This window comes from Aplosporella prunicola (genome assembly GCF_010093885.1).
Source record: "Aplosporella prunicola CBS 121167 unplaced genomic scaffold K452scaffold_10, whole genome shotgun sequence".
Taxonomy (NCBI): domain Eukaryota; kingdom Fungi; phylum Ascomycota; class Dothideomycetes; order Botryosphaeriales; family Aplosporellaceae; genus Aplosporella; species Aplosporella prunicola.
This window is the reverse complement of record NW_022983538.1, coordinates 255212-273951: the sequence shown is the minus strand read 5'-3', so window position 1 is coordinate 273951 and position 18740 is coordinate 255212. Positions and strand designations below refer to the sequence as shown.

The 18740-nt window shown below is 55.7% G+C and overlaps 6 protein-coding genes across 6 annotated transcripts; 3 read left to right on the top strand and 3 right to left on the bottom strand.

The window, feature by feature from the left end:
• The first annotated feature begins 328 nt into the window (after positions 1 to 328).
• K452DRAFT_286432 (uncharacterized protein) lies at positions 329 to 7193 on the top strand. Its single transcript, XM_033540292.1, has 8 exons — positions 329 to 937; positions 991 to 1843; positions 1895 to 4546; positions 4600 to 5601; positions 5652 to 5830; positions 5886 to 6217; positions 6310 to 6929; positions 7051 to 7193. The coding sequence occupies exons 1-8, from the start codon at positions 355 to 357 to the stop codon at positions 7073 to 7075; spliced, it is 6246 nt and encodes a 2081-aa protein (XP_033398519.1). The 5' UTR covers positions 329 to 354; the 3' UTR covers positions 7076 to 7193.
• A 65-nt stretch (positions 7194 to 7258) lies between these two features.
• K452DRAFT_225996 (uncharacterized protein) lies at positions 7259 to 8942 on the bottom strand (the record flags this gene model as incomplete). The annotated part of the gene is made up of 3 exons (XM_033536796.1): positions 7259 to 7460; positions 7573 to 8697; positions 8761 to 8942. 3 exons carry the CDS (start codon positions 8940 to 8942, stop codon positions 7259 to 7261), a joined length of 1509 nt encoding a protein of 502 aa, XP_033398518.1.
• An 820-nt stretch (positions 8943 to 9762) lies between these two features.
• K452DRAFT_357885 (uncharacterized protein) lies at positions 9763 to 13281 on the bottom strand. The gene is made up of 6 exons (XM_033546151.1): positions 12987 to 13281; positions 12744 to 12827; positions 12312 to 12686; positions 11774 to 12242; positions 11571 to 11714; positions 9763 to 11522 (listed from the first exon to the last, which is right to left on the bottom strand). The coding sequence occupies exons 1-6, from the start codon at positions 13092 to 13094 to the stop codon at positions 10201 to 10203; spliced, it is 2502 nt and encodes an 833-aa protein (XP_033398517.1). The 5' UTR covers positions 13095 to 13281; the 3' UTR covers positions 9763 to 10200.
• A 145-nt stretch (positions 13282 to 13426) lies between these two features.
• K452DRAFT_248315 (uncharacterized protein) lies at positions 13427 to 14798 on the top strand. The gene is made up of 3 exons (XM_033538089.1): positions 13427 to 13700; positions 13751 to 14437; positions 14492 to 14798. The coding sequence occupies exons 1-3, from the start codon at positions 13465 to 13467 to the stop codon at positions 14613 to 14615; spliced, it is 1047 nt and encodes a 348-aa protein (XP_033398516.1). The 5' UTR covers positions 13427 to 13464; the 3' UTR covers positions 14616 to 14798.
• K452DRAFT_10939 (uncharacterized protein) lies at positions 14651 to 15084 on the bottom strand. The gene has a single exon (XM_033535006.1). The coding sequence runs from the start codon at positions 14947 to 14949 to the stop codon at positions 14686 to 14688; it is 264 nt and encodes an 87-aa protein (XP_033398515.1). The 5' UTR covers positions 14950 to 15084; the 3' UTR covers positions 14651 to 14685.
• A 1188-nt stretch (positions 15085 to 16272) lies between these two features.
• On the top strand, positions 16273 to 18293 carry K452DRAFT_225973 (uncharacterized protein; the record flags this gene model as incomplete). The annotated part of the gene is made up of 2 exons (XM_033536792.1): positions 16273 to 18014; positions 18065 to 18293. 2 exons carry the CDS (start codon positions 16273 to 16275, stop codon positions 18291 to 18293), a joined length of 1971 nt encoding a protein of 656 aa, XP_033398514.1.
• Positions 18294 to 18740: the final 447 nt, after the last annotated feature.

Sequence of the window (18740 nt, the reverse complement as noted above, 5' to 3'; positions counted from 1 at the left end):
GGCGGTTGCCCGCTTGGATGAAGCCAGGGATGCGTTTGGCGGGAGGGGTCAAGAACGGCGGACGATCGACGTGGAACCGGCAGCACGCGACAGAAAACACACCAGGACACTTCTTTGCGTAGATCAGGCCAAGCTCGTACTGCGCCGCGGGGACTGCAGTTGTTCTGGAGCGAGCGTCCGATGAAGCTGTATTCCTGCAGCCTGAGAGAGATTTCTCTAGTGACGCGCTGATGGGGCGGAAAGTTGCTCAGCCGCAATTGCCAGGATCCACTGGCCACGAAGCGAGGCTGTGCATTGCCATCGAGCACCAGCAAGCAATTCAATCATTGTCGGATTTCTTTCGACAAAATCTCTATGGATGAGCACATCGCAGCCCATGGAGACCGCTTCCCTGCAGAGACTTCGACGAGCGCGGAGAGCGCAGAACCCTTGGAGTGGGGGGCCTTGTCGGAGAGGGTATCGGAAACATCGCATCGAGAGCATCAAGACGAGGTGACTCAAGAAATGTCCAGCGAACGGGAAGACAAGCAACAGGACGATGAGGAGCCGTCGGCACTCAAATGGAGAGTTCCGACCGCCACAAACCCTGATCGCACCTTCCTCCGCACACATCCGGACGGACCACAACCCAAACCGCCATCTCGTACGTGGACAGAGCCAGCGATCAGCACTACGGCCATCAAGGATGAGACCAACATCTGTATCCGCGTCTTTCGCTCTCTTGCTACCCACCTTGAGCAGGCCGACGCCGGCTTCCGAGAGCTTCTCAGCCCGGTCGGCCTCGAAGATGAATTTGGCCGGTTCAAAGTATGGGCCGGGAATCTCGGTGCTCAGCAAAAGGGCCACAGCTCACTAGACTACCGATTACGTGATTCACCTCTACTCCAGTCAAATGTGTTGAAGTTGCTTCGAGAGCTGGAAGGCAATCTCATCGAAGGTGCGATTATTTTGAGATCCCGATGTTACTAGATGAGTATTGACAGGCATCAGCCGTCGCAGTTGTTTCTGGAGAGAGGTTGCCTTACGAGCAGCAAGCAGCCTCTGCCGATTTTAGTGACGATGACTCCTCGGTCGCTTCTTCAGCTGCTTCATCAGAAGGTGGCGATAGCGATAGTGATGACGAGACACGTCCAATGACGGAACTGCAGCAAAGAATGATGGAGTTCATCGACATAATCAACAACCTCTACAGGCTGTCCATTAGGATACGGACTCCAACCGTCCACACTCGTTCCCTCAAAGCTGCAACTTTCAGACCAGTCGACCAGGAGACTGGAGTTGACCTGTTCTCCCAATACGCTGTATATGACAAAAAACATATTCAAGAAGCTATTGACCACCTTCGGAGAGGTCAGCCAGGTCAGCATTCCGCTTGTGCTGAGTATCTCCTTGATCGTTTGGGCACTAGCATCACAAGGAGACGTCAGCAATTTAGATACTGGAGGAAGCATCGTGACAAACTTGCCAACGCATCACGGACTGGGCTGGCAGATCCTCTGGCACAACTCACGATACCGGAACCGACACCTAGACCGGAACCGAATCATCTAGCGGAGACACAGGTAGGTGATGCTAACGTGAACTTGGTTCCGCAGGTGCCGGCAAGCGAGGCCAAACCAAAGACTTTGCTATCTGGGACCGAAGCAACTGCACACCATCGCACCCTCGATGAGGCGATTGATAGTCAATCCGTTACTTCAATGGCTACCACAGCTAGGGATCTTAGTGGCCAAGGGATTGAACTTCCACCTCCGCCTAGGTCCGCGACTGGGGAAAGAGATTTCGAGTGTCCTTACTGTTTTGTAATCTGTCCTGCAAGATATGGAAGAGAAAGATCCTGGAGGTAATCTTGCATGCTCCATGCATGACCTGGACATAGGCTGACTCTCACCAGATCGCACCTGTTACAAGATTTGCAACCATACGTCTGCACTTATGAGGATTGTACCAACCCTCATCAGCTATTCCGCAGTCGCCGAGAATGGTTAGAGCATGAGAGCTCAGCGCATCGCAAATTGTGGCGCTGTCCATTTCACACGGAAGCTGTTTTTGCCAGTCCAACAGGTATTAAAAGCCACTTGCTGAACGCCCATGCGAACGAATTGCCCGAGCAACAAATAGACAGCGTAGTGAATTTTTCGGAGACATCTGCTATCGATACACGGCAGTGCTGTCCTATTTGCTCTGCGGATGCGACCGCTATTGGGAATCTCCAGAACCACATCGCCAATCATCTAGAGAAATTTGCCGCCTTTGCATTACCAAAATACGATCAATCTGAGGAAGAGAAATCTATCGCCAGCAATGACGCTTCGATCGGACGAGACAACTCTTCTCAAGAATCGTCTAGCTCGCAAATGGCTCCGTCGTTCCAAAGCAGAACATCGTCTACGGATGAAGGTACTGCTTGGCCTCTTGACCTGGTTCTTTCATGGCTTGCCGAGAATGAATTCTCAAAAGTATGGCAAGCGGCCTTCGAAGCACTGGACATATCTGGATCCAAGTTCCTTGATATTGGTAAAAGCCCTGAGAATTTCTTGTATGGGCCCATGCTACGCGCTGAATTACTTCCTAAAATGGCCGAACAGTGCAGTGAGAAGAGTTTAGATTGGGACTCACAGGTTGAACTGGAGGAAGCGAAGAGACTATGTGGACTAGTCAGTATGCTGCTGGAAGTCTCAGAAGACCCAACAGTTGGTCCCCGTTCCGGTCCAGGTCTAGACTGGCCATTAGAACGTGTCATTTCGTGGCTGGTCGTCAACAACTTTTCCGAAGAATGGCAGGATGCTTTCCGGACACTTCGCATACAAGGGACTGATTTCCTTGACCTTCGTCATGGGCTGCCACATGAAAAGGACAGCCCCTCAAAGATCAAGACAATATTGCTTCACCTCTCTGCAAGTTCCGCTGAGAAGGACGACGCATGGAACCAAGAAAGGATTCGAGGTGAAACGAGAAGGTTGATTCAACTCGTGGAAGAAGAAGCAGCCGTCATTCCGACCGCATATTACTGCTGCAACTGCGAACAAGGCCCCTGGAGCACTGCTATCTATACTATCTGCATCCAATGCGGTCACGACCTCGGGCCTTCTCATTGTACCCTGGCCAAGCTGTGTCCCGTGGAGAGTTGTGGCCAGTTTTCCAAGGACCTCAAGGCACATATGTCGACGCACCAAACGGAACGGCCTGAGAAGTGCCCTATCGCGAGCTGCGAGTACCACCTCAAGGGCTTCACGCGTAAATACGACAGGAACCGGCATACTATGACCCACTACAAGGGCACGATGGTGTGCGCTTTCTGCCCAGGCTCTGGCTCTGCAGCGGAGAAGAGCTTCAACCGGGTTGAAGTCTTCAAGCGGCACTTGACTTCGGTGCATGGTGTCGAACAGGTGCCGCCTAACAGCCGTAAGAAGTCTCCATCGTCTATCGAAAGCTTTGCTTCGACGCAGAACGCTGTTGGTACCTGCTCTATCTGCTCCGTCACTTTTTCCAACGCCCAAGAGTTCTATGAGCATCTCGACGACTGTGTGCTGCGCGTTGTAGAGCAGACAGACCCCTCAGAGGCTATTAACCAGGAGCTGCTGGCTTCGGTTGCCGACGACAACGAAAAGCCATCAGTGCTTGCAACAATTATGGCGCAAAACATAGATTCAGCTATCGCTAATACCTTGGAAGTAGGGGTCTGGCTTACGGGAGCGCTTCATGGATTCCGGGATATCCTTACCATTGACGGCCGGCGTGTTGTTGATGAGACTGCACGAATTGTCGAGACCACGTGCAATACAATGAAAGAGCTCCGACAAAGGTTCGAAAATCCTGCGCTCCAAGATGCAACATCTTTGGAGACGAGAGAGGGACTCACTGCTACGGAAGAGATTGTCAGCTCATGTTTGGTCGTTTTTAAAGAAATTGAAATGGCTATCACTGAACCAATTTCAGCCGAGTCCAAGTTCACAAACTGGGACACCGAGCTCCGGAGGCTCTGTCATGAGCTTGAAATCCTCCATGACAGGCTGAGGATAGCAGCAGTGCCTTCAAAACCTAGGGCGCCGACACCTGAGGAGACCCCGTTGGCACGTATTAAACAGATCCTTAATCCATTCGATCACACCGGCAAAGGCTTTGATGATACCGCTGTATCCGCACCTGATGGAATTACTGAACAAGCACCAAAAATGACAGAGCAACCCGCAGAGACGTCAGCAGTCGAGAAAGATTTCGGCTATCATGCGAATATCCTGCAGATAACCAGGATGACTTACGAAACAACTGACGACGAGGTGGAAGCATTTTTCTATAATCAATCTGGACTGAAAAAGTTCTACTTTGTACGGACAAAGGCTCTTTTGGGATACGCCAAGTTCCGTACTAAAGTTGACACTAATCACTTTTTGAAATACTTCGACAAATCACAGCTGCCAGGCATTCAGCTAACACCAATCGAGAGCTTTGGACTTAGAGAGCACAAAGATCCAGCCTCTGCCGAGGTTACTGATGAAGCTATTGCCGAGCACAATGATAAACCCTTCATCCAGAAGCTTGTCACGTGTGCCTACCCTCTTCATATCCATTGGAAATGAGAAACTGACTGTTCGATAGCATACTTAAGCCTCCAAAAGGGAATGGAAAGGTGATACGCTGGTCTAGAGACGGCAACGTTATTGTGGTCCTTGACAAAGAGCGCTTGGTTAAGGAGATCCTACCAGGTGTGTTCGGCCTGTATGACTATGACTCCTTCGCCACCGAGTTGAAAGAGCACGGATTCCTGCAAACTCTCTTGAAGGAACACGAATCCTTGCAAACACAACCATCAACAGAATCCCCCGTGTGCTGGTTCCACAAGTACTTCGTACGGGGGAGACCAGAGCTATGTCGCCTTATATTTGGGCCCAACTCGAATGCGGCGTCGAAAGCCTTTGCCAAAAGCCTCGCTGCAGGGACACAAGCCTCTATGGGCTCTGTCAAGGCCTTGTCAGACATCCCAAACGTCAGCCAGCTTTATAGTAGCGGAAAACTTGTTGAGCCGTCGACAAAACATTTCCCGAACTTTGTTCCGGCCTTCGCACCGAATGAGGCATACAACAAGAAAGTCTCGCTCATACAACACGACATCACCAAGCTGGAAGTCGATGCAATTGTCAACGCAACGAACTCTAACCTTAGCAAAGGCACGTCGGACTCAATCAGCTTCCATGTACACCAGGCTGCTGGCCCAGAGCTTCTTCAGGAATGTAACGATATCGGGCCTTGCGATGTTGGCAGTGTTGAAATAACGGACGGATACAAGCTTTCTTGCCGCAAGATCCTGCATGCGGTCAGGCCTTACTACTACCAGGTTAGGGGTGACGGCACCGACTACAACGATTTACTGGCGCTCTGCTATTGGAATGCTCTAGAGGTTGCCGTGCAAAACAATCTGAAGAGTGTCGCCTTTCCTTGTATGAGCGCCGGTGGCTACTCGTTTCCTCCGTATGAAGCGGGCAAAATAGCGGTCCGGACTGTTCGGGAGTTCTTGAACTCAGGGGAGGGGAATGCGCTAGAACGGGTCATTTTCTGCGTTTACTCCGACCAGAATGCGCTCGTATATCAATCACTGCTTCCGTAAGTGACTATTTGCTATATCAATAACAAGATACTAACCGGAAATTTAGGAAGTTCTTTCCTGCCTCAACGACAGAGGATGATTACGGCGAGCCGAGCATGTTCGAGGACGAAGAGGATGCAGAGTACAAGAGCCAAGACATCAGGTTGGACAGTGGAAAGACAGAAGACCCCTTGCCTCATTCACCTCCTGGAGAACAGCAGCAGTCTTCTGCTAGCCTGTCCCAAAGTAACTAAACCATGGCGCCCTAGGCAAGAGTAGGAAGACTTCTAACGCGGTACAGGCAAGCAATTAGACGACAGCAAGCCTGCACCACCCTCACGTCGTCCTACTGACACGCCGCGCTTGTGGGCATGTTGCAAATGCTACGCACGCCCCATCAACGCGACCAACTGCTTGGTCTGCTACCACAAACATTGTGCGGCGTGCACTGACGAGACTGGCGGTCACCGGCGGCCGGGCCTCTGGCTTGTGCCGCTGGATGCGGGCGGGCTCGATCTCGAATTTGGTGCCCGTGAAAACGATGACGGCTATGCCACGCCGTCTGCCGTCCGCCGTACAGATGTCACGACTGACACGTTGGCGTACTTTGACCTGCCCTGGCGCGTCGATGAGGTAAACAAGCCCTTTTGTCCCCGTTCTCCAATACTCACACCTTTCTCTTTATTTCGCTAGTGCGACTTCCATTACTCACATAACGCGCACAGAATAACCCAACGCGCATCATAATCAAGCGCCCCCTACGCGCCGACCAGCTCGCCGTCCTCTTCAAGCACAGCGCGCGCCACAACACCACCATGGCAGAAGGAACCGCCGTGCACGCGCGCGTCCTGGCGCCCGGCGTCCGCGCGATCGTCCCGCTGGGCTCGGCACCGGACCCGGAAGACGAAGGCGACGGCGGCAACGACGACGGAAGAGGAGGAAAAGCCGCCCAGGCGATACGCATCCCCGACCCCGCGCTCCGCCCCACCCACTGCACGTTCATGCTGCGCCAGCGTATCGTGCCGCGCCCGGGCGACGTCACCATCACCGTCTCGACGGCAGTGTTGCGGTCGTGGATTCTGCTCGTGCCGCCACCGCCGCCGTCGGCTGATGCGTCGGCGACGACGACGGATGGCGCGGTCCTGCTCAATGGGCGCCGCGTCGAGCCGGATGCGCGGTGGGGCGCGAGCGTGGAGCTGCAGGGCGGCGACATCCTTGGACTGGGCGAGGGTGCGCGGCATTTGTTCCGGGTTGAGTGCGATGGGGGGAGCGGGGAGAGGGACGAGCAGGATGAGGGCGTGGATGAGACGTTGTGGGCGGTGGAGGCGGAGAAGAGGGCGAGGAGGTGGAGCGCGGAGGGGTTGGGGTTGGGGGAGAGGAAGGGGGAGGGGGATGGTGGTTTAGAGGAGAGTGGGGGTGGGGGTGGGGGTGAGGGGAAGGGGAAGGGGAAAGGGAAGGGAGAGGAGCTGGAGGGCTTGTTTGGCGCGATGAGGCTGGAGTAGGGTAGGGTACGTGTGCACAAACACTGCACAAGCAATCACACAATCCTACCTCTCCTCACCCAACATAACCAACAAACATACAAGACCTAGTTACATAGCTAGCCAGCTCTCAAGCACATAACCACCCAGCGCACCGCACCCCACCTCCCAAAAAAGCACGTCATCACATCACTCATAACGTATACCGAAACGCGGGATGTCTATCGCCCAGACTCGTCTCGTCCTCATCAACACCGTCCGTCAGGCGATGGTCGCGGCGCCCGCGCGCGCGCAACGCGTTCTCGCGCGCGCAGAACAGCATGTTTGCGGTCGTGAAGGCGAGCGAGGCCGCTAGCACGCCGATGTTGATGGCGTGGCCGGTCGTGTAGCGCGGTCTATTTGCGTCGGCGTCAGTGAGTGGTTCGGAAAGGGCGGGGGAGGAGGAGTGGAGGAGGAGAGGCGAGGGAGGGGTTATGGGAAAGGGGAAAAGGGAAGAGGTCAGCTCACGCGTCCTTCTGCACATAGCAAAACGTGGCGATAAAGGCGGCCATGTTCGCGACCATGATCTGGAAGCCCGTGCCCGCCGCGCGCACATAATGCGGCGCGAGGTTGTTGGCCAGCCAGCCCATGACCAGCGGGGAGCAAGGGAACACGCCGGCCGCGACGAGGAACGTGCCGCCGTAGCGGACGAGGGCGCGGCTGCTCGCGAGCAGCATGACGTACCCCGCGATGGCGAGGAGGGCGCCGCCGAGCATGAACGGGCCGCGCATCCGCAGCCGGTCGCTGTAGTGCCCGACGAGCAGGACGGAGAGGAAGCCCCCGACGTTGGGGGGCACGCTGAACAGCTGCGCGCGAACGCTCGTGTAGCCCAGCGTTTTGATGATGGTGGGGAGGAAGAGGCTGAAGCTGTAGATGGGCGTGATGATGGCGAAGAAGTCGAGCGACAGCACGATGGTTTGCCAGTTCAGCAGGGCGCGGCGCACGAGCGGCCAGCTGAAGGACTCGGCTGCGACGTCGGGGGCGGGGGCGGCGCCGTGGGCGTCGAGGCGCATGCGCGCGACGGCGGCGCGGCGCTCGGCTTCGCTCAGGAAGGTGGCTTCCGCCGGCGTGTGCGGCAGGAAGAACATGGTGGTGAGGCCGAAGAGGACGGTCACGCCGCCCTCGACGAAGAAGATGAAGGGCCAGCCGTTGTAGCCGCGCGAGCGGATGCGGGCCAGCCCGGTCGCGAGCAGGCCGCCAAAGGCCCCGCTCAGCGGCGCGGCGCAGTAGAACAGGCCGATGCGGTAGAGCAGCTCGTGGCGGCGGTAGAACATGGCGAGATAGATAATCATGCCGCCGAGGAGGCCGGCCTCGGCCCAGCCGAGGAAGAAGCGTGCGGCGAGCAGGCCGGCGTAGCTCTTGACGAAGCCCATGCACATGCTGATGAAGCCCCAGATGGCGACGAGGGCGGGGAGGTAGTAGCCGGCGCGCAGGCGCTTGAGGACGAGGTTGCTGGGGATGTCGTAGCAGACGTAGGGGACGTAGAAGATGGCGAGGGCGATGTTGAACTTGTCGGCGTCGAGGTGCAGGTCCTCTTCGAGCCCGTCGATGCGCGCGTTGCCGATGTTGCTGCGGTCGATGAACGCGAGCAGCCTGCCCCATGTCTTGCGTGAGTGGAGTGTTGTGAGAGTGTGGCGGCGCGGAGGTCGTAGCTACCAGAGGCCGAACAGCCAGGGCATCATGTGCTTGTCGAACTTGCGCGTAATGTGGCGGTCGAGCTCCGCGTCGTCGGTGGGCAATTGGTCGTCGGAAACCGAGTCGTCTTTCTCAACGCGCGCAGCATCAAGCTCCGGCTTGCGGGGGAGGGCATTCCCAGTAGACGACTCGTGCGCAGCCATTTCCAATTGGCAACTGCTTCTCCAGCAGGCTCAAAAAACCAAAGAAGAGGGGGACTCGGGAAGTAAGCAAGCAGACGGGGAAAAAATCCAGAGGCCCGAGTATTTATGCTGTCATGGCATCCCTCCATCCATCGGGAGCGTGGTTCGGTCGTCCCCCGCATAAAGCGCATGATCTGCAGTGGCCAGGATCCGGGGAAACACAGTAGTCCACGCCAGTCAGCCAGTCAGCCAGTCGGGGGCGGGCGTGCGGCGTGCGGCGTGGTGGCTGGATGCGGCCCGCGAGGCGGGTGAGTGAGCGGGAGAGGGGGAGGGGGAGTGAGCACTAGACGGATCGAGCAGCGAGTGGCTGTCATGACTTCGGCAGTTAGGTAGGTAGTGACGATAGTCCTAGTTAGATACCTGGTACAGTGTAGTTAGTTAGGTGGACGCGAAATAAAAGACCGTCCGTTGACGGTTGGAGTGGGGCCCGGGGGTGCACTGCTAAGCAAGTGAGCAAACGAGCTTGTCGGCGTCAAGCCCGGCCAAGCCAATGCCAATGTGGGTCCAGCCAACTGCCGCGCATGATGCATCACGACGAAAGGATAGATAGACTCCAGGGTCCAAGCCCGGTACCTGACCCGGCTTTTTCCCTCATTCCTCACGCAAAGATAATGCACGCTGCTGTGCCTCTGAGCAGAAACATGTGCTACCCGCCCGTTCTCGCCGCGTCGCCATGCACGGAATTTGAGTGGCCAGCTAGCTAGCTCGATAGCCATTCTCTCTCTCTCTCTCTCTGTCTTCCATCTACGCACCAACACAATCGCATACATAAACCCCGTCTGTCCGTATGTACTCGTTATATGTATATATGTATGTATGTATGTATCTCTATGCACGCAAGCAAGCAAGCAAGCAGCCACCCAGTCACTCAAGCACGCTCAAGTCAAATATACATAGCAGGTATGGCCTCCCCCTTCCCTTGCAAGCACACCACCACCCAACCCAACCCAACCAAACCCAAATCCTAAGAACCCAACCAACCCAAGTCAGCTCCCAACCATGCCAGCCTACCTATGCGCTAGCTCGTTCGCTCGCTCGCTCACTAGTACTGTACGTATGCTCGCTTGCTCGCTCACTGCGATGTCCGCGCCGCCAAATCGCGGGAAAAAAGAAGAAAAAACGGAGAAGAAGCGCGCAATCAACAAGAACAAGAAGGGTATGAAGCAGCCCACCACCAACCACCACCACCATCATCATCATCATCAACAACAACAACAAATCACATAAGCGCACACTCCCGCTCAGGCGGCTTCCGCCTACTCTTCCGCTTCTCTTTCTCTTTCTCCTTATCCTTCTTCTTCTCGTCGCCCTCCCCCTCCCCCCCATCCAACGGCACGCTCCCACTCCTTCCGCGCTTCTTCTCCTTCCTCTTCCCCCGCCCAATCGCCGCGGCCGTGCTCGTCGCCGCCTTCGAGAAACTCGATGCCGCGCTGCCGGTCCCCCCGCCCCCACCCCCACCCGGCGGGTCGACCAGCACGAGCGGGTTCGCCGGATCCCCCGCCACGTCGGCGTCAGCGCTCGCGTTCGCCATCGCCACCATCGTCGTGCTGCCGCCGCCGCTGGCCGGCCACGTCGCGCTCGGCGGCGCCGACTCCGTCGCCAGCACGTCGTTGAGCTTGTCGCGGCTGCGCCGCCCCGTCAGCCGCGACATGGTGATGCTGAGGCGGCCCTCGCCGCTCTGGCTCGTCGGCCGCGACTTGCTGCCGCCCGAGGAGCCGGCTTTCTTGGCCTTGGAGCCGCGCCGTGACGACGAGAGGAAGCTGGGCTTGCTGTCGTCGGCCGGTGTGGATGGGCCCGTGGGCGCGCGCGAGTTCAGGCTCGCTTCGTCGAACATGATGCTCTGGCGCGTGCTGTTGAACGAGGATCGCCCTCGGTCGTCGGCCGCGCTTTCTTGCCCCGACGTCAGGACTTGCGAGTCCGCGAGCTCGAAGCTGGGCCGTTGCTCGTTGTCGGAGTTGTCGATTATGAGCTCGCCTTTTTCGGCTAGGAATGTGTCGTCCGCGGTTGCTTCCGAGTTGGCTTCTTCGTACGTGGGCGGATTGCCGCGTGCGAGCTCCTCGTCGATGGGGCAGACTTGGTAGAAGAGCAGGTATGGACACTCTTCTTTCAGCGCCTGCTCGATATCAACGTACGTCACACGATCTTTGGCGAGATCGTCGAAACGCATCCATGGTGCGCTGACTTCGTCCGGCTCTGACCGGTACGGGTCGTGCCCGTGGCTCGAGCGTGCGGTAGGCTCGGTGCCTCGCACCAGTGACACGTAGTGCCCCGAGTCGACCGATACGCCTCGGTGGCACACGACCGATTGCAGAACCAGCTGGAAGTTTCCAAAGAGGGGTCCTTCTTCGTGCATATGCTCATCTGAGATGAAATGAGGCAAGGCAATCTCTAACGGAATGTCGATGTAAGTGTTTAAGCGTTTCGGATGGCCATTCGGCATCATCATGTACCGCTTGAGACAGATGCCTAAAATCGGACGTTTCGCCGCGAAATGCGCCGCTACTTGTGCGTCGTTTGCTGGTGCATTATCCGTGTACCACGCTTCAAGCAGTTAGATACTGTAGAGCAACAAATGAACACTGTACTTACGTATCAGACTGAAGAACTGCCATGCCGGCATGGTGATCTCTTTCTTGGCTGCCGACACTGCTCGTGGCCGTCCATGCCTTCCATCTGGATGTTTGTGGTCCGATGACTCTCCTTCCTCTATGTGGCGTTCGCTGAAAAGACTGTCTGTACGGCCCATCAAGTTAACAGGTCAACCAGGTGACGCGGGGCTTTGGAAGGAATACTGTATGTCGGAGCTGCGCTGTAGGACGGTGCAGCCGGCGACTCCCCTCCAGGGCTGGATGCCGAACCTTCCTCCACCGCCTCCACGTGCATTGCTGATGATTTTTCTGGAAGTCTGTCCAAATGTGGCTGCGCTTGCCCTTGCCGTTCCAACGTGGTTCTTCGCTCGAGATGTCTCCTGACTTCAATCCTGTTGTTGAAGTAGATTTCGAGACACTCTTCCAGTTTTATGGGCTCGGTACGGGTCGGATCATACTCCGGGATCGCGACTTCCAGAAGACGCTCATTAACAAATCTGTGATCATCCGCGACATCCTCTTTGCCGGTATGATAGATGTCCATCTTCAGGGTCAGTAGCGGCAATTCTAGCTGCCCGGTAATAAAAGTAAATGCCTCCGAGGTATCTTGTTGGGCCAATTGAGCCGCCTCTTCCCATCCGCAGCTCTTCAAAGCCTCCTGTAAATGTTTGGTCTGTAGATGTCATACGACTTTAGCTGCTGCAATAACCAGATGAGGCATGTACGAGGGCGCAACACTTACGACATCGGTCGTGATGAGCTTGCCGGCGCGAAGTAGGTTCACCCATAGTCGCAAGACGGATGACAATCGTTTCCTCGGCTCATCGGTAAAAGAGTCGAAAAGCATCGCCTCAAATGAGTCGAGTCTGGCGAACATGGCAAACAACAGGGCATCCAGGTAACAGGTTACCGATTCCCTATTCTCCGCGCCCAGTAATTTCGTGTTCGGGTTGTAATCTCGCAGTATGCCTTCTAGTGAGTCTTGGAACAAAACCAGCATCTCCAACGCCTCTTTCATGTCTCCATTGACGGTCTTGGATCGCAGCGCATACTGGATTTGCGACTCCTTCAGGGAGGTGATTCCAAGAGCCGCCAGGCGCTGGGAGATGGCTTTGACCTGTTCGCCGGATCAGCTCGGCTCCGTGGCAACCCATTGCTACGTGACAGGTCAGACCTTTTGCGCCTCTTCCTTGTCTTGCTTCTTCTCATCTTCGGCGGAAAATATCTTGTAGAGGTCGGCGGAAACAGCTGGTGGTGGCTGCGGAGTCCAGTCAGAACATGACTTTGGCTCATCATCACAAGAGGAGGCTGGCGCAGAGCAGTGTGGTTCTGTTGCGCTGGCTAGAAAAGTCGAGAGACGGCGAAACATGCGACTGTTGCGCCGCGGGGTAGTGGGCTGTGACTCGTCACAACTGACCTTGGTGGTGTTGGCGTTGCGTTTGCTGTCACCGGCGGCGCGGCGGCCCTTTCTGCTCAGGAAGCGCGATACTCCCTCCATGATCTCTCCGCCGTACTTCGCAGACATCCATGAAGCAGGCGGGCGAGACGGGGGTGGGCTGAGGCGCTGTGTGGGGTAGGCAGCCGTCGAGTCGGAGTGAAGGCGGGCTGCGCGCGATGCGAGAAGATTGCGTAGCCGTTGGGCGTGAGCGGTGCGGGCGCCAAGGTGGCTGTTGGACACTTGGCAGCGGTCCGGAAAAGGAGCGGGCAAGGTGGTGCTTGGTTGCGCGCTGTCTTGCCAGGCCTCGTCGCGATGATGATCGATCCGGGCTAAAACGAGCAGGGTTCATGGCAGCTCCGCAAATCCGCCGTCTGTGCGCACTTGGCGCCATTGGAAGTTTTGGAGCCGCGACACCAAACGCCCGCCATTCACCCCCACGCCCGCCCGCATCACCACCATGGCCCTCCGCGACTTCGGGGCCCGCCTGGGCTCATCGCTGCGGCGAGACGTCCGCCCCTGTCTCCGCGTCGCCCGCCCCGTCGCCTACCGCTGCGCCTCCAGCGAGGCCGATGCGCTCCAAGAGCTCGAGGACGCATCTTCCTTCGCCGCCCAGGTGCCCGACGGCGAGATCATCAAGACCTGGGACCCCGCCGAAAACGCCCGGAAGAGGGGCAAGACCCTGCCCGCCAGCAGGTATGGCTTATTTCCTTCCGCGCAACCACCAGCTAAGACGTCAATTCCAGATACAAGTTCCGCTCTCCCAAGTACTTCTATGGCCCTCTCCACCCGCATCAACCCCCTCCAGAGGCCGACCCTACTTCGCGTCTCTTCACTCCCGGGCCTTTCTCCGCGCCGCGCCTCGAACAGACATGGGAAAGCACCATCGCACCCGATCTTATGACGCTGGCGTACCAGCACTTCCCGCCTGGAACGAGGCAAGCAGTAAAAGGACAGCGGTTACGAGAATGGATTGGCGATTCGCCCTACTTCAAGAATCGTCCGCTGAGAGGGCCTCGCGGTAGCAGCGTCCTGCGTCTTCTCAGGAAGACGATGACGTTCAGGAATGTTCCCAAGATCACGGGTGTGACGGTCCACACTATGGTCCCCAAAGCGCAAGATGATTCGGCCCATCTTCATGTCGCCGGCATGGTTCTCCAGGCTATTACGAACGCCCGTGTTACGGCGCACACGGCCCGGACAAGCGTGGCCATGTGGGGCCTGCGTGAGGGCAAATACGTGGCTGTCAAGGCATCGCTCAAGGGAGAGGATGCGTTTGACTTTTTGGGCAAGACGATTGATTTGATCTTGCCCCGCATCAAGGAGTGGCCCGGCGTGAAGGGTAGCTCGGGTGACAACAGCGGCAACATTGCGTTTGGTTTGGAACCCGAGGCCGTCGCTTCGTACCCGGAGATCGAGATTAACTATGACGCGTGAGTATTTCGAGCCTCGGCCATGTGAGGGTCTCGTGCTAATGGACTGATTAGGTATCCCCCGAAAATGATTCCCGGTTGCCATATCATTGTCCACACCTCGGCAACGACTGACAGAGAGGCGCGGCTTTTGTTGAACGCAACTGGTTTGCCTTTCTACGGCAAACACGCCAACTAAAAGTGGCGAGAAGGCGGGTTGTAAAAATAGTGTATTTAAAGCAGGAGCGCAATGTTGCAATGCAATTCTTTTAGCCCTGGTGACTGTCAACAGTCGAGACTGGTTGCAACATTTGAGCCTCGGACAATGGACTGTTTGTCGGCCAGGTTTTGCGTAGCCAGAGAAACGTTAGGTATGTCGACGCTAAAAGAGGATCAGATCTACGCGCACGGTGTGCATCGCGGTTAGCTGCACGTGATTTGGCGTTTCCGCGCCTTGCCACCCCAAAGAGAGTGGCCCGAGTTCCTGAACGTGATGGACGTGATAAGGCAATTACACCTCCAAGCTTTCCCATTCACAAAGTTTGTCTTTTGTCTCACACAGCGCGCTTCATCGCGGCCACTCACTTCACGGGAAACGTCTTTTGCCGCTTTTTTGTTGAACCGTTTCGCCCTTGCGCCGGACAACTAACCGCTCATTTCCTTCGTGGCAAAAGCCAACGGACCCGCTCCCTCCTCTAACCTTTCCGTCCCTCCGCTGCGTCCTTTCCCTTTATACACCTCCAATCGCCCGGTTTATTGTAACCGCGTGCCCAGCTTCCTTGAATCCCGTGGCTCCTTCCAGAATGCCCCGAGGCAGACCCAAGGCCAGCGCCACCAAGCCTTCCGGTGAGTATGCACAAAGTTTCAACTGGGGTTGTGGTGACACGACATCACTCATTTTAAGGCGCTTCGCTGACTTACATTTAACAGGCGGCGCAACTAAGTCAGGAGTTACGGTTCCTCCGACTCGCCTAACGCGTTCCAAGTCCACGCGGAGCCGTACCGTTGTTCAGAACAGCTCGGATATAGAGGCGGAAACGGATGAAGACGCCGACGCCGACGAGCTCGACACCTCTTCAACCATCAACGTTTCTCGCCGTGTTATGAAGGAAGTTGCCATCATGGTCCCCCCGAAGCTTCCAGCTGCAGAGTCGGCAACCTCGTCTGCTCTGTCGTCACCCCATGGTTCTCCCAGCTCGGGCGAGTCAGCTGAGTACGAAACCCCAGGTACGAGCTATTCAAATACACCGGCGCCTCTCGCCGGCTCAAAGCGCAGGAGGAGTGCTAGGCTCGCTCAACCCGACAGTATGAACGGCTACAATGACGTCGACACGTCACACGATGCTCAGCTGGCGCAAGCATTGCAGGAGGAAGAATATGGCGCTGTTGGCTCTAAGCGACAAAAGATCGTAATCCCAGATAGCGACGATGACAGCGACTCAGGCGACAAGGATTGGAATCCTTTCAAGCCCACTAAAGACCAGGACGACGATCTTCCAACTGACGACTACTCTCCACTGGATAGCTCAGATGTGAAGGGCAAAGGAAAAGCTAAGGCGCAGAGTCTGCCCAGAAAGCCTCGAAACAGTCGTGCCACACAACGTTCCGTGCCAGATTCGGATGACGAGGTAATCACTATTGGGGACACCACCGAAGATGGCTCGTATGTTTCCGAAGTATACGAAACTATTAGCTCGGATGATGAAGACGATGATGAAGACAACGAACCGATCATCAACCGTCGCCAAGGGGTTGCCTCTTCTTCGACACACACTGCAACAACTGCGAATGGCTTCAGTGTTCCTATCCTTTCGACGGAAGACCGAGCTGAACTTGCGGAGGAGTATGCCAGCATCATGGATGTACGAGAACGCAGGAAGAAGCGCCATCGGGACAACTTTGAACGCGCCCACCCGGAACTGAAGACCATGTGGAAGGATTTGGCTAAGATTCCTATAATTAAGCCGGTACAGGCTCCGCAGCCCACCTCGATTACTCGCAAGCTCAAGGCCTTCCAGTTGGAGGGGCTTGACTGGATGATCAAGCAAGAAAAGACACAGTACAAAGGTGGCCTGCTTGGTGACGAGATGGGTATGGGCAAGACTATTCAAGCCGTCTCTCTTATCATGTCCGACTATCCCCAGAAGGCGCCCTCGCTTGTACTGGTTCCTCCGGTGGCGCTGATGCAATGGGCGAACGAAATTCGCGAGTATACGGACGGCAAGCTTAAGGTCCTGGTCTATCATGGCACAAATGCCAAGTCGAAGAACATGACTGTGGCCGAACTGAAGAAATTTGATGTTATCATGATTTCCTACAACAGTCTTGAGTCTCTCCATCGGAAGGAGACAAAAGGCTGGAACAGAGGCAGCGATTTGGTCAAAGAGCGCTCTGCAATTCATTCTATCATGTATCACCGCCTCATCCTCGACGAAGCTCATAGCATCAAGCAGCGCACGACGGGTGTAGCCAGAGCCTGCTTCGCTCTCAAAGGCACGTACAAATGGTGTTTGTCCGGTACACCTGTGCAGAACCGCATCGGCGAGTTTTTCTCTCTGCTTCGATTCATGGAAGTCCGCCCGTTTGCCGACTACTTCTGCAAGCAGTGCAGTTGCGCCCAGCTACATTGGAATTTGGATAAGGACTTTAAGTGTTCGCAATGTCGTCACGCTGGCGCGCAGCATCTGTCCGTCTTCAACCAGGAGCTTCTCAACCCCATCACAGGTCCCCATCCGTCTCAGAGAGAGGCGGCTATGGAGAAGCTCCATATGATCACCGCTCGCATCATGTTGAGGCGCATGAAGCGCGATCACACAAACTCCATGGAGCTCCCACCCAAGGAGATTGTTATTCACAACGAATTCTTCGGTGAAGTCGAACGTGACTTCTCGTCTAGCATCATGAGCAACACTCACCGGAAGTTCGACACCTACGTGTCTCAGGGTGTCATGCTCAACAACTACGCCAACATCTTCGGTCTCATCATGCAAATGCGGCAAGTTGCAGACCACCCTGACCTAATCCTAAAGAAAAATGCGGAAGGAGGCCAGAACGTGCTTGTCTGCAACATTTGCGATGAGCCGGCCGAAGAGGCAGTCCGGTCGCGCTGTCACCACGAGTTCTGCAGGAGATGCGTCAAGGATTACGTGCAAGCTTGTGAGGGCAACGGCGGCGACGCAGATTGCCCTCGTTGCCATATCCCGCTCTCTATTGACTTCGACCAACCGGACATTGAGCAAGATGAGGAGATGGTCAAGAAGAACTCAATCATCAACCGCATCAAGATGGAGAACTGGACTTCTTCAACCAAGATTGAGATGCTGGTATACGACTTGTACAAACTCCGCAGCAAAAAGCAAACCCTCAAGTCGATTGTGTTCTCTCAGTTCACTTCGATGCTGCAACTCATTGAATGGCGCCTTCGCCGTGCTGGATTCAACACGGTCATGCTTGACGGCAGCATGAGCCCCGTCCAGCGTCAGAGGTCGATCGAGTATTTCATGAATAACGCCGACGTCGAGGTGTTCCTTGTCTCGCTCAAGGCTGGAGGTGTTGCCCTCAACCTGACTGAGGCTTCTCGAGTCTTTATTGTTGACCCGTAAGTTCTCAACACTTATATTGCTATTATATGATGCTAATATGATCTAGATGGTGGAATCCGGCTGCTGAATGGCAGAGCGCGGATCGATGCCATCGTATCGGCCAGAGGCGTCCTTGCGTCATCACGCGTCTCGTCATCGAAGACTCTGTCGAGTCCCGCATGGTCCAGTTGCAGGAGAAGAAAGCCGCCATGATCAACAGCACCGTCAACAATGACAAGGTCGCCATGGACAAGCTTACCCCCGAAGATCTGCAGTTCCTATTCCGTGGTACTTAGATGGCTCCCAGCTTCCATTAAGCACATGCTTTTACCCTCTTCATGACGGAGAAGAACTCCTACCTTGCTTCCTGCTCTTCTAATGTTTATCTTGCTTCTCTTGTTCTCATCTGCGCGGCGCAAAAAAAGGGTCATGGCTGGAGCTGGCAAGTCTAAACATGCACGACGGACGAATGATCTTAGGATCCAACAAGTGCGATTGTCTTTTCGGGGCGATGGGAATCATGGGCGAGCGACTTACTTTCTTTGCTTTTCTAAAAGTTCTTCCAAAACAGCCTGAGTGAGAAAACGGTGACGGCTTGCTTTTGCTGGTGGCTTCTTTGCTGGGGTAATAGCAACGTAGGCATTATGGAGGCTGGGCAGTAAAAAACAAAAGAATAGATAGGTCGATCGATCGTGGTTGCGGCTTGCGGTGACTTGCTTGCTTGCTTGCTTGCTTCGAGGTCA

Bases quoted from the DNA above. Each gene is read 5' to 3' on its own strand.
- K452DRAFT_286432 (XM_033540292.1), top strand. From the start codon at position 355: ATGGATGAGCACATCGCAGCCCATGGAGACCGCTTCCCTGCAGAGACT. The intron at 5,602-5,651 runs GTAAGTGACTAT...CCGGAAATTTAG, and splicing joins GTATATCAATCACTGCTTCC to GAAGTTCTTTCCTGCCTCAA. The intron at 6,218-6,309 runs GTAAACAAGCCC...TAACGCGCACAG, and splicing joins TGCCCTGGCGCGTCGATGAG to AATAACCCAACGCGCATCAT.
- K452DRAFT_357885 (XM_033546151.1), bottom strand. From the start codon at position 13,094: ATGTCTGCGAAGTACGGCGGAGAGATCATGGAGGGAGTATCGCGCTTC. The intron at 12,243-12,311 runs GTAAGTGTTGCG...TGACATCTACAG, and splicing joins AGCTCATCACGACCGATGTC to ACCAAACATTTACAGGAGGC. The intron at 11,523-11,570 runs GTAAGTACAGTG...AACTGCTTGAAG, and splicing joins GCAGTTCTTCAGTCTGATAC to CGTGGTACACGGATAATGCA.
- K452DRAFT_248315 (XM_033538089.1), top strand. From the start codon at position 13,465: ATGGCCCTCCGCGACTTCGGGGCCCGCCTGGGCTCATCGCTGCGGCGA. The intron at 13,701-13,750 runs GTATGGCTTATT...CGTCAATTCCAG, and splicing joins AAGACCCTGCCCGCCAGCAG to ATACAAGTTCCGCTCTCCCA. The intron at 14,438-14,491 runs GTGAGTATTTCG...TGGACTGATTAG, and splicing joins ATCGAGATTAACTATGACGC to GTATCCCCCGAAAATGATTC.
- K452DRAFT_10939 (XM_033535006.1), bottom strand. From the start codon at position 14,949: ATGGGAAAGCTTGGAGGTGTAATTGCCTTATCACGTCCATCACGTTCA.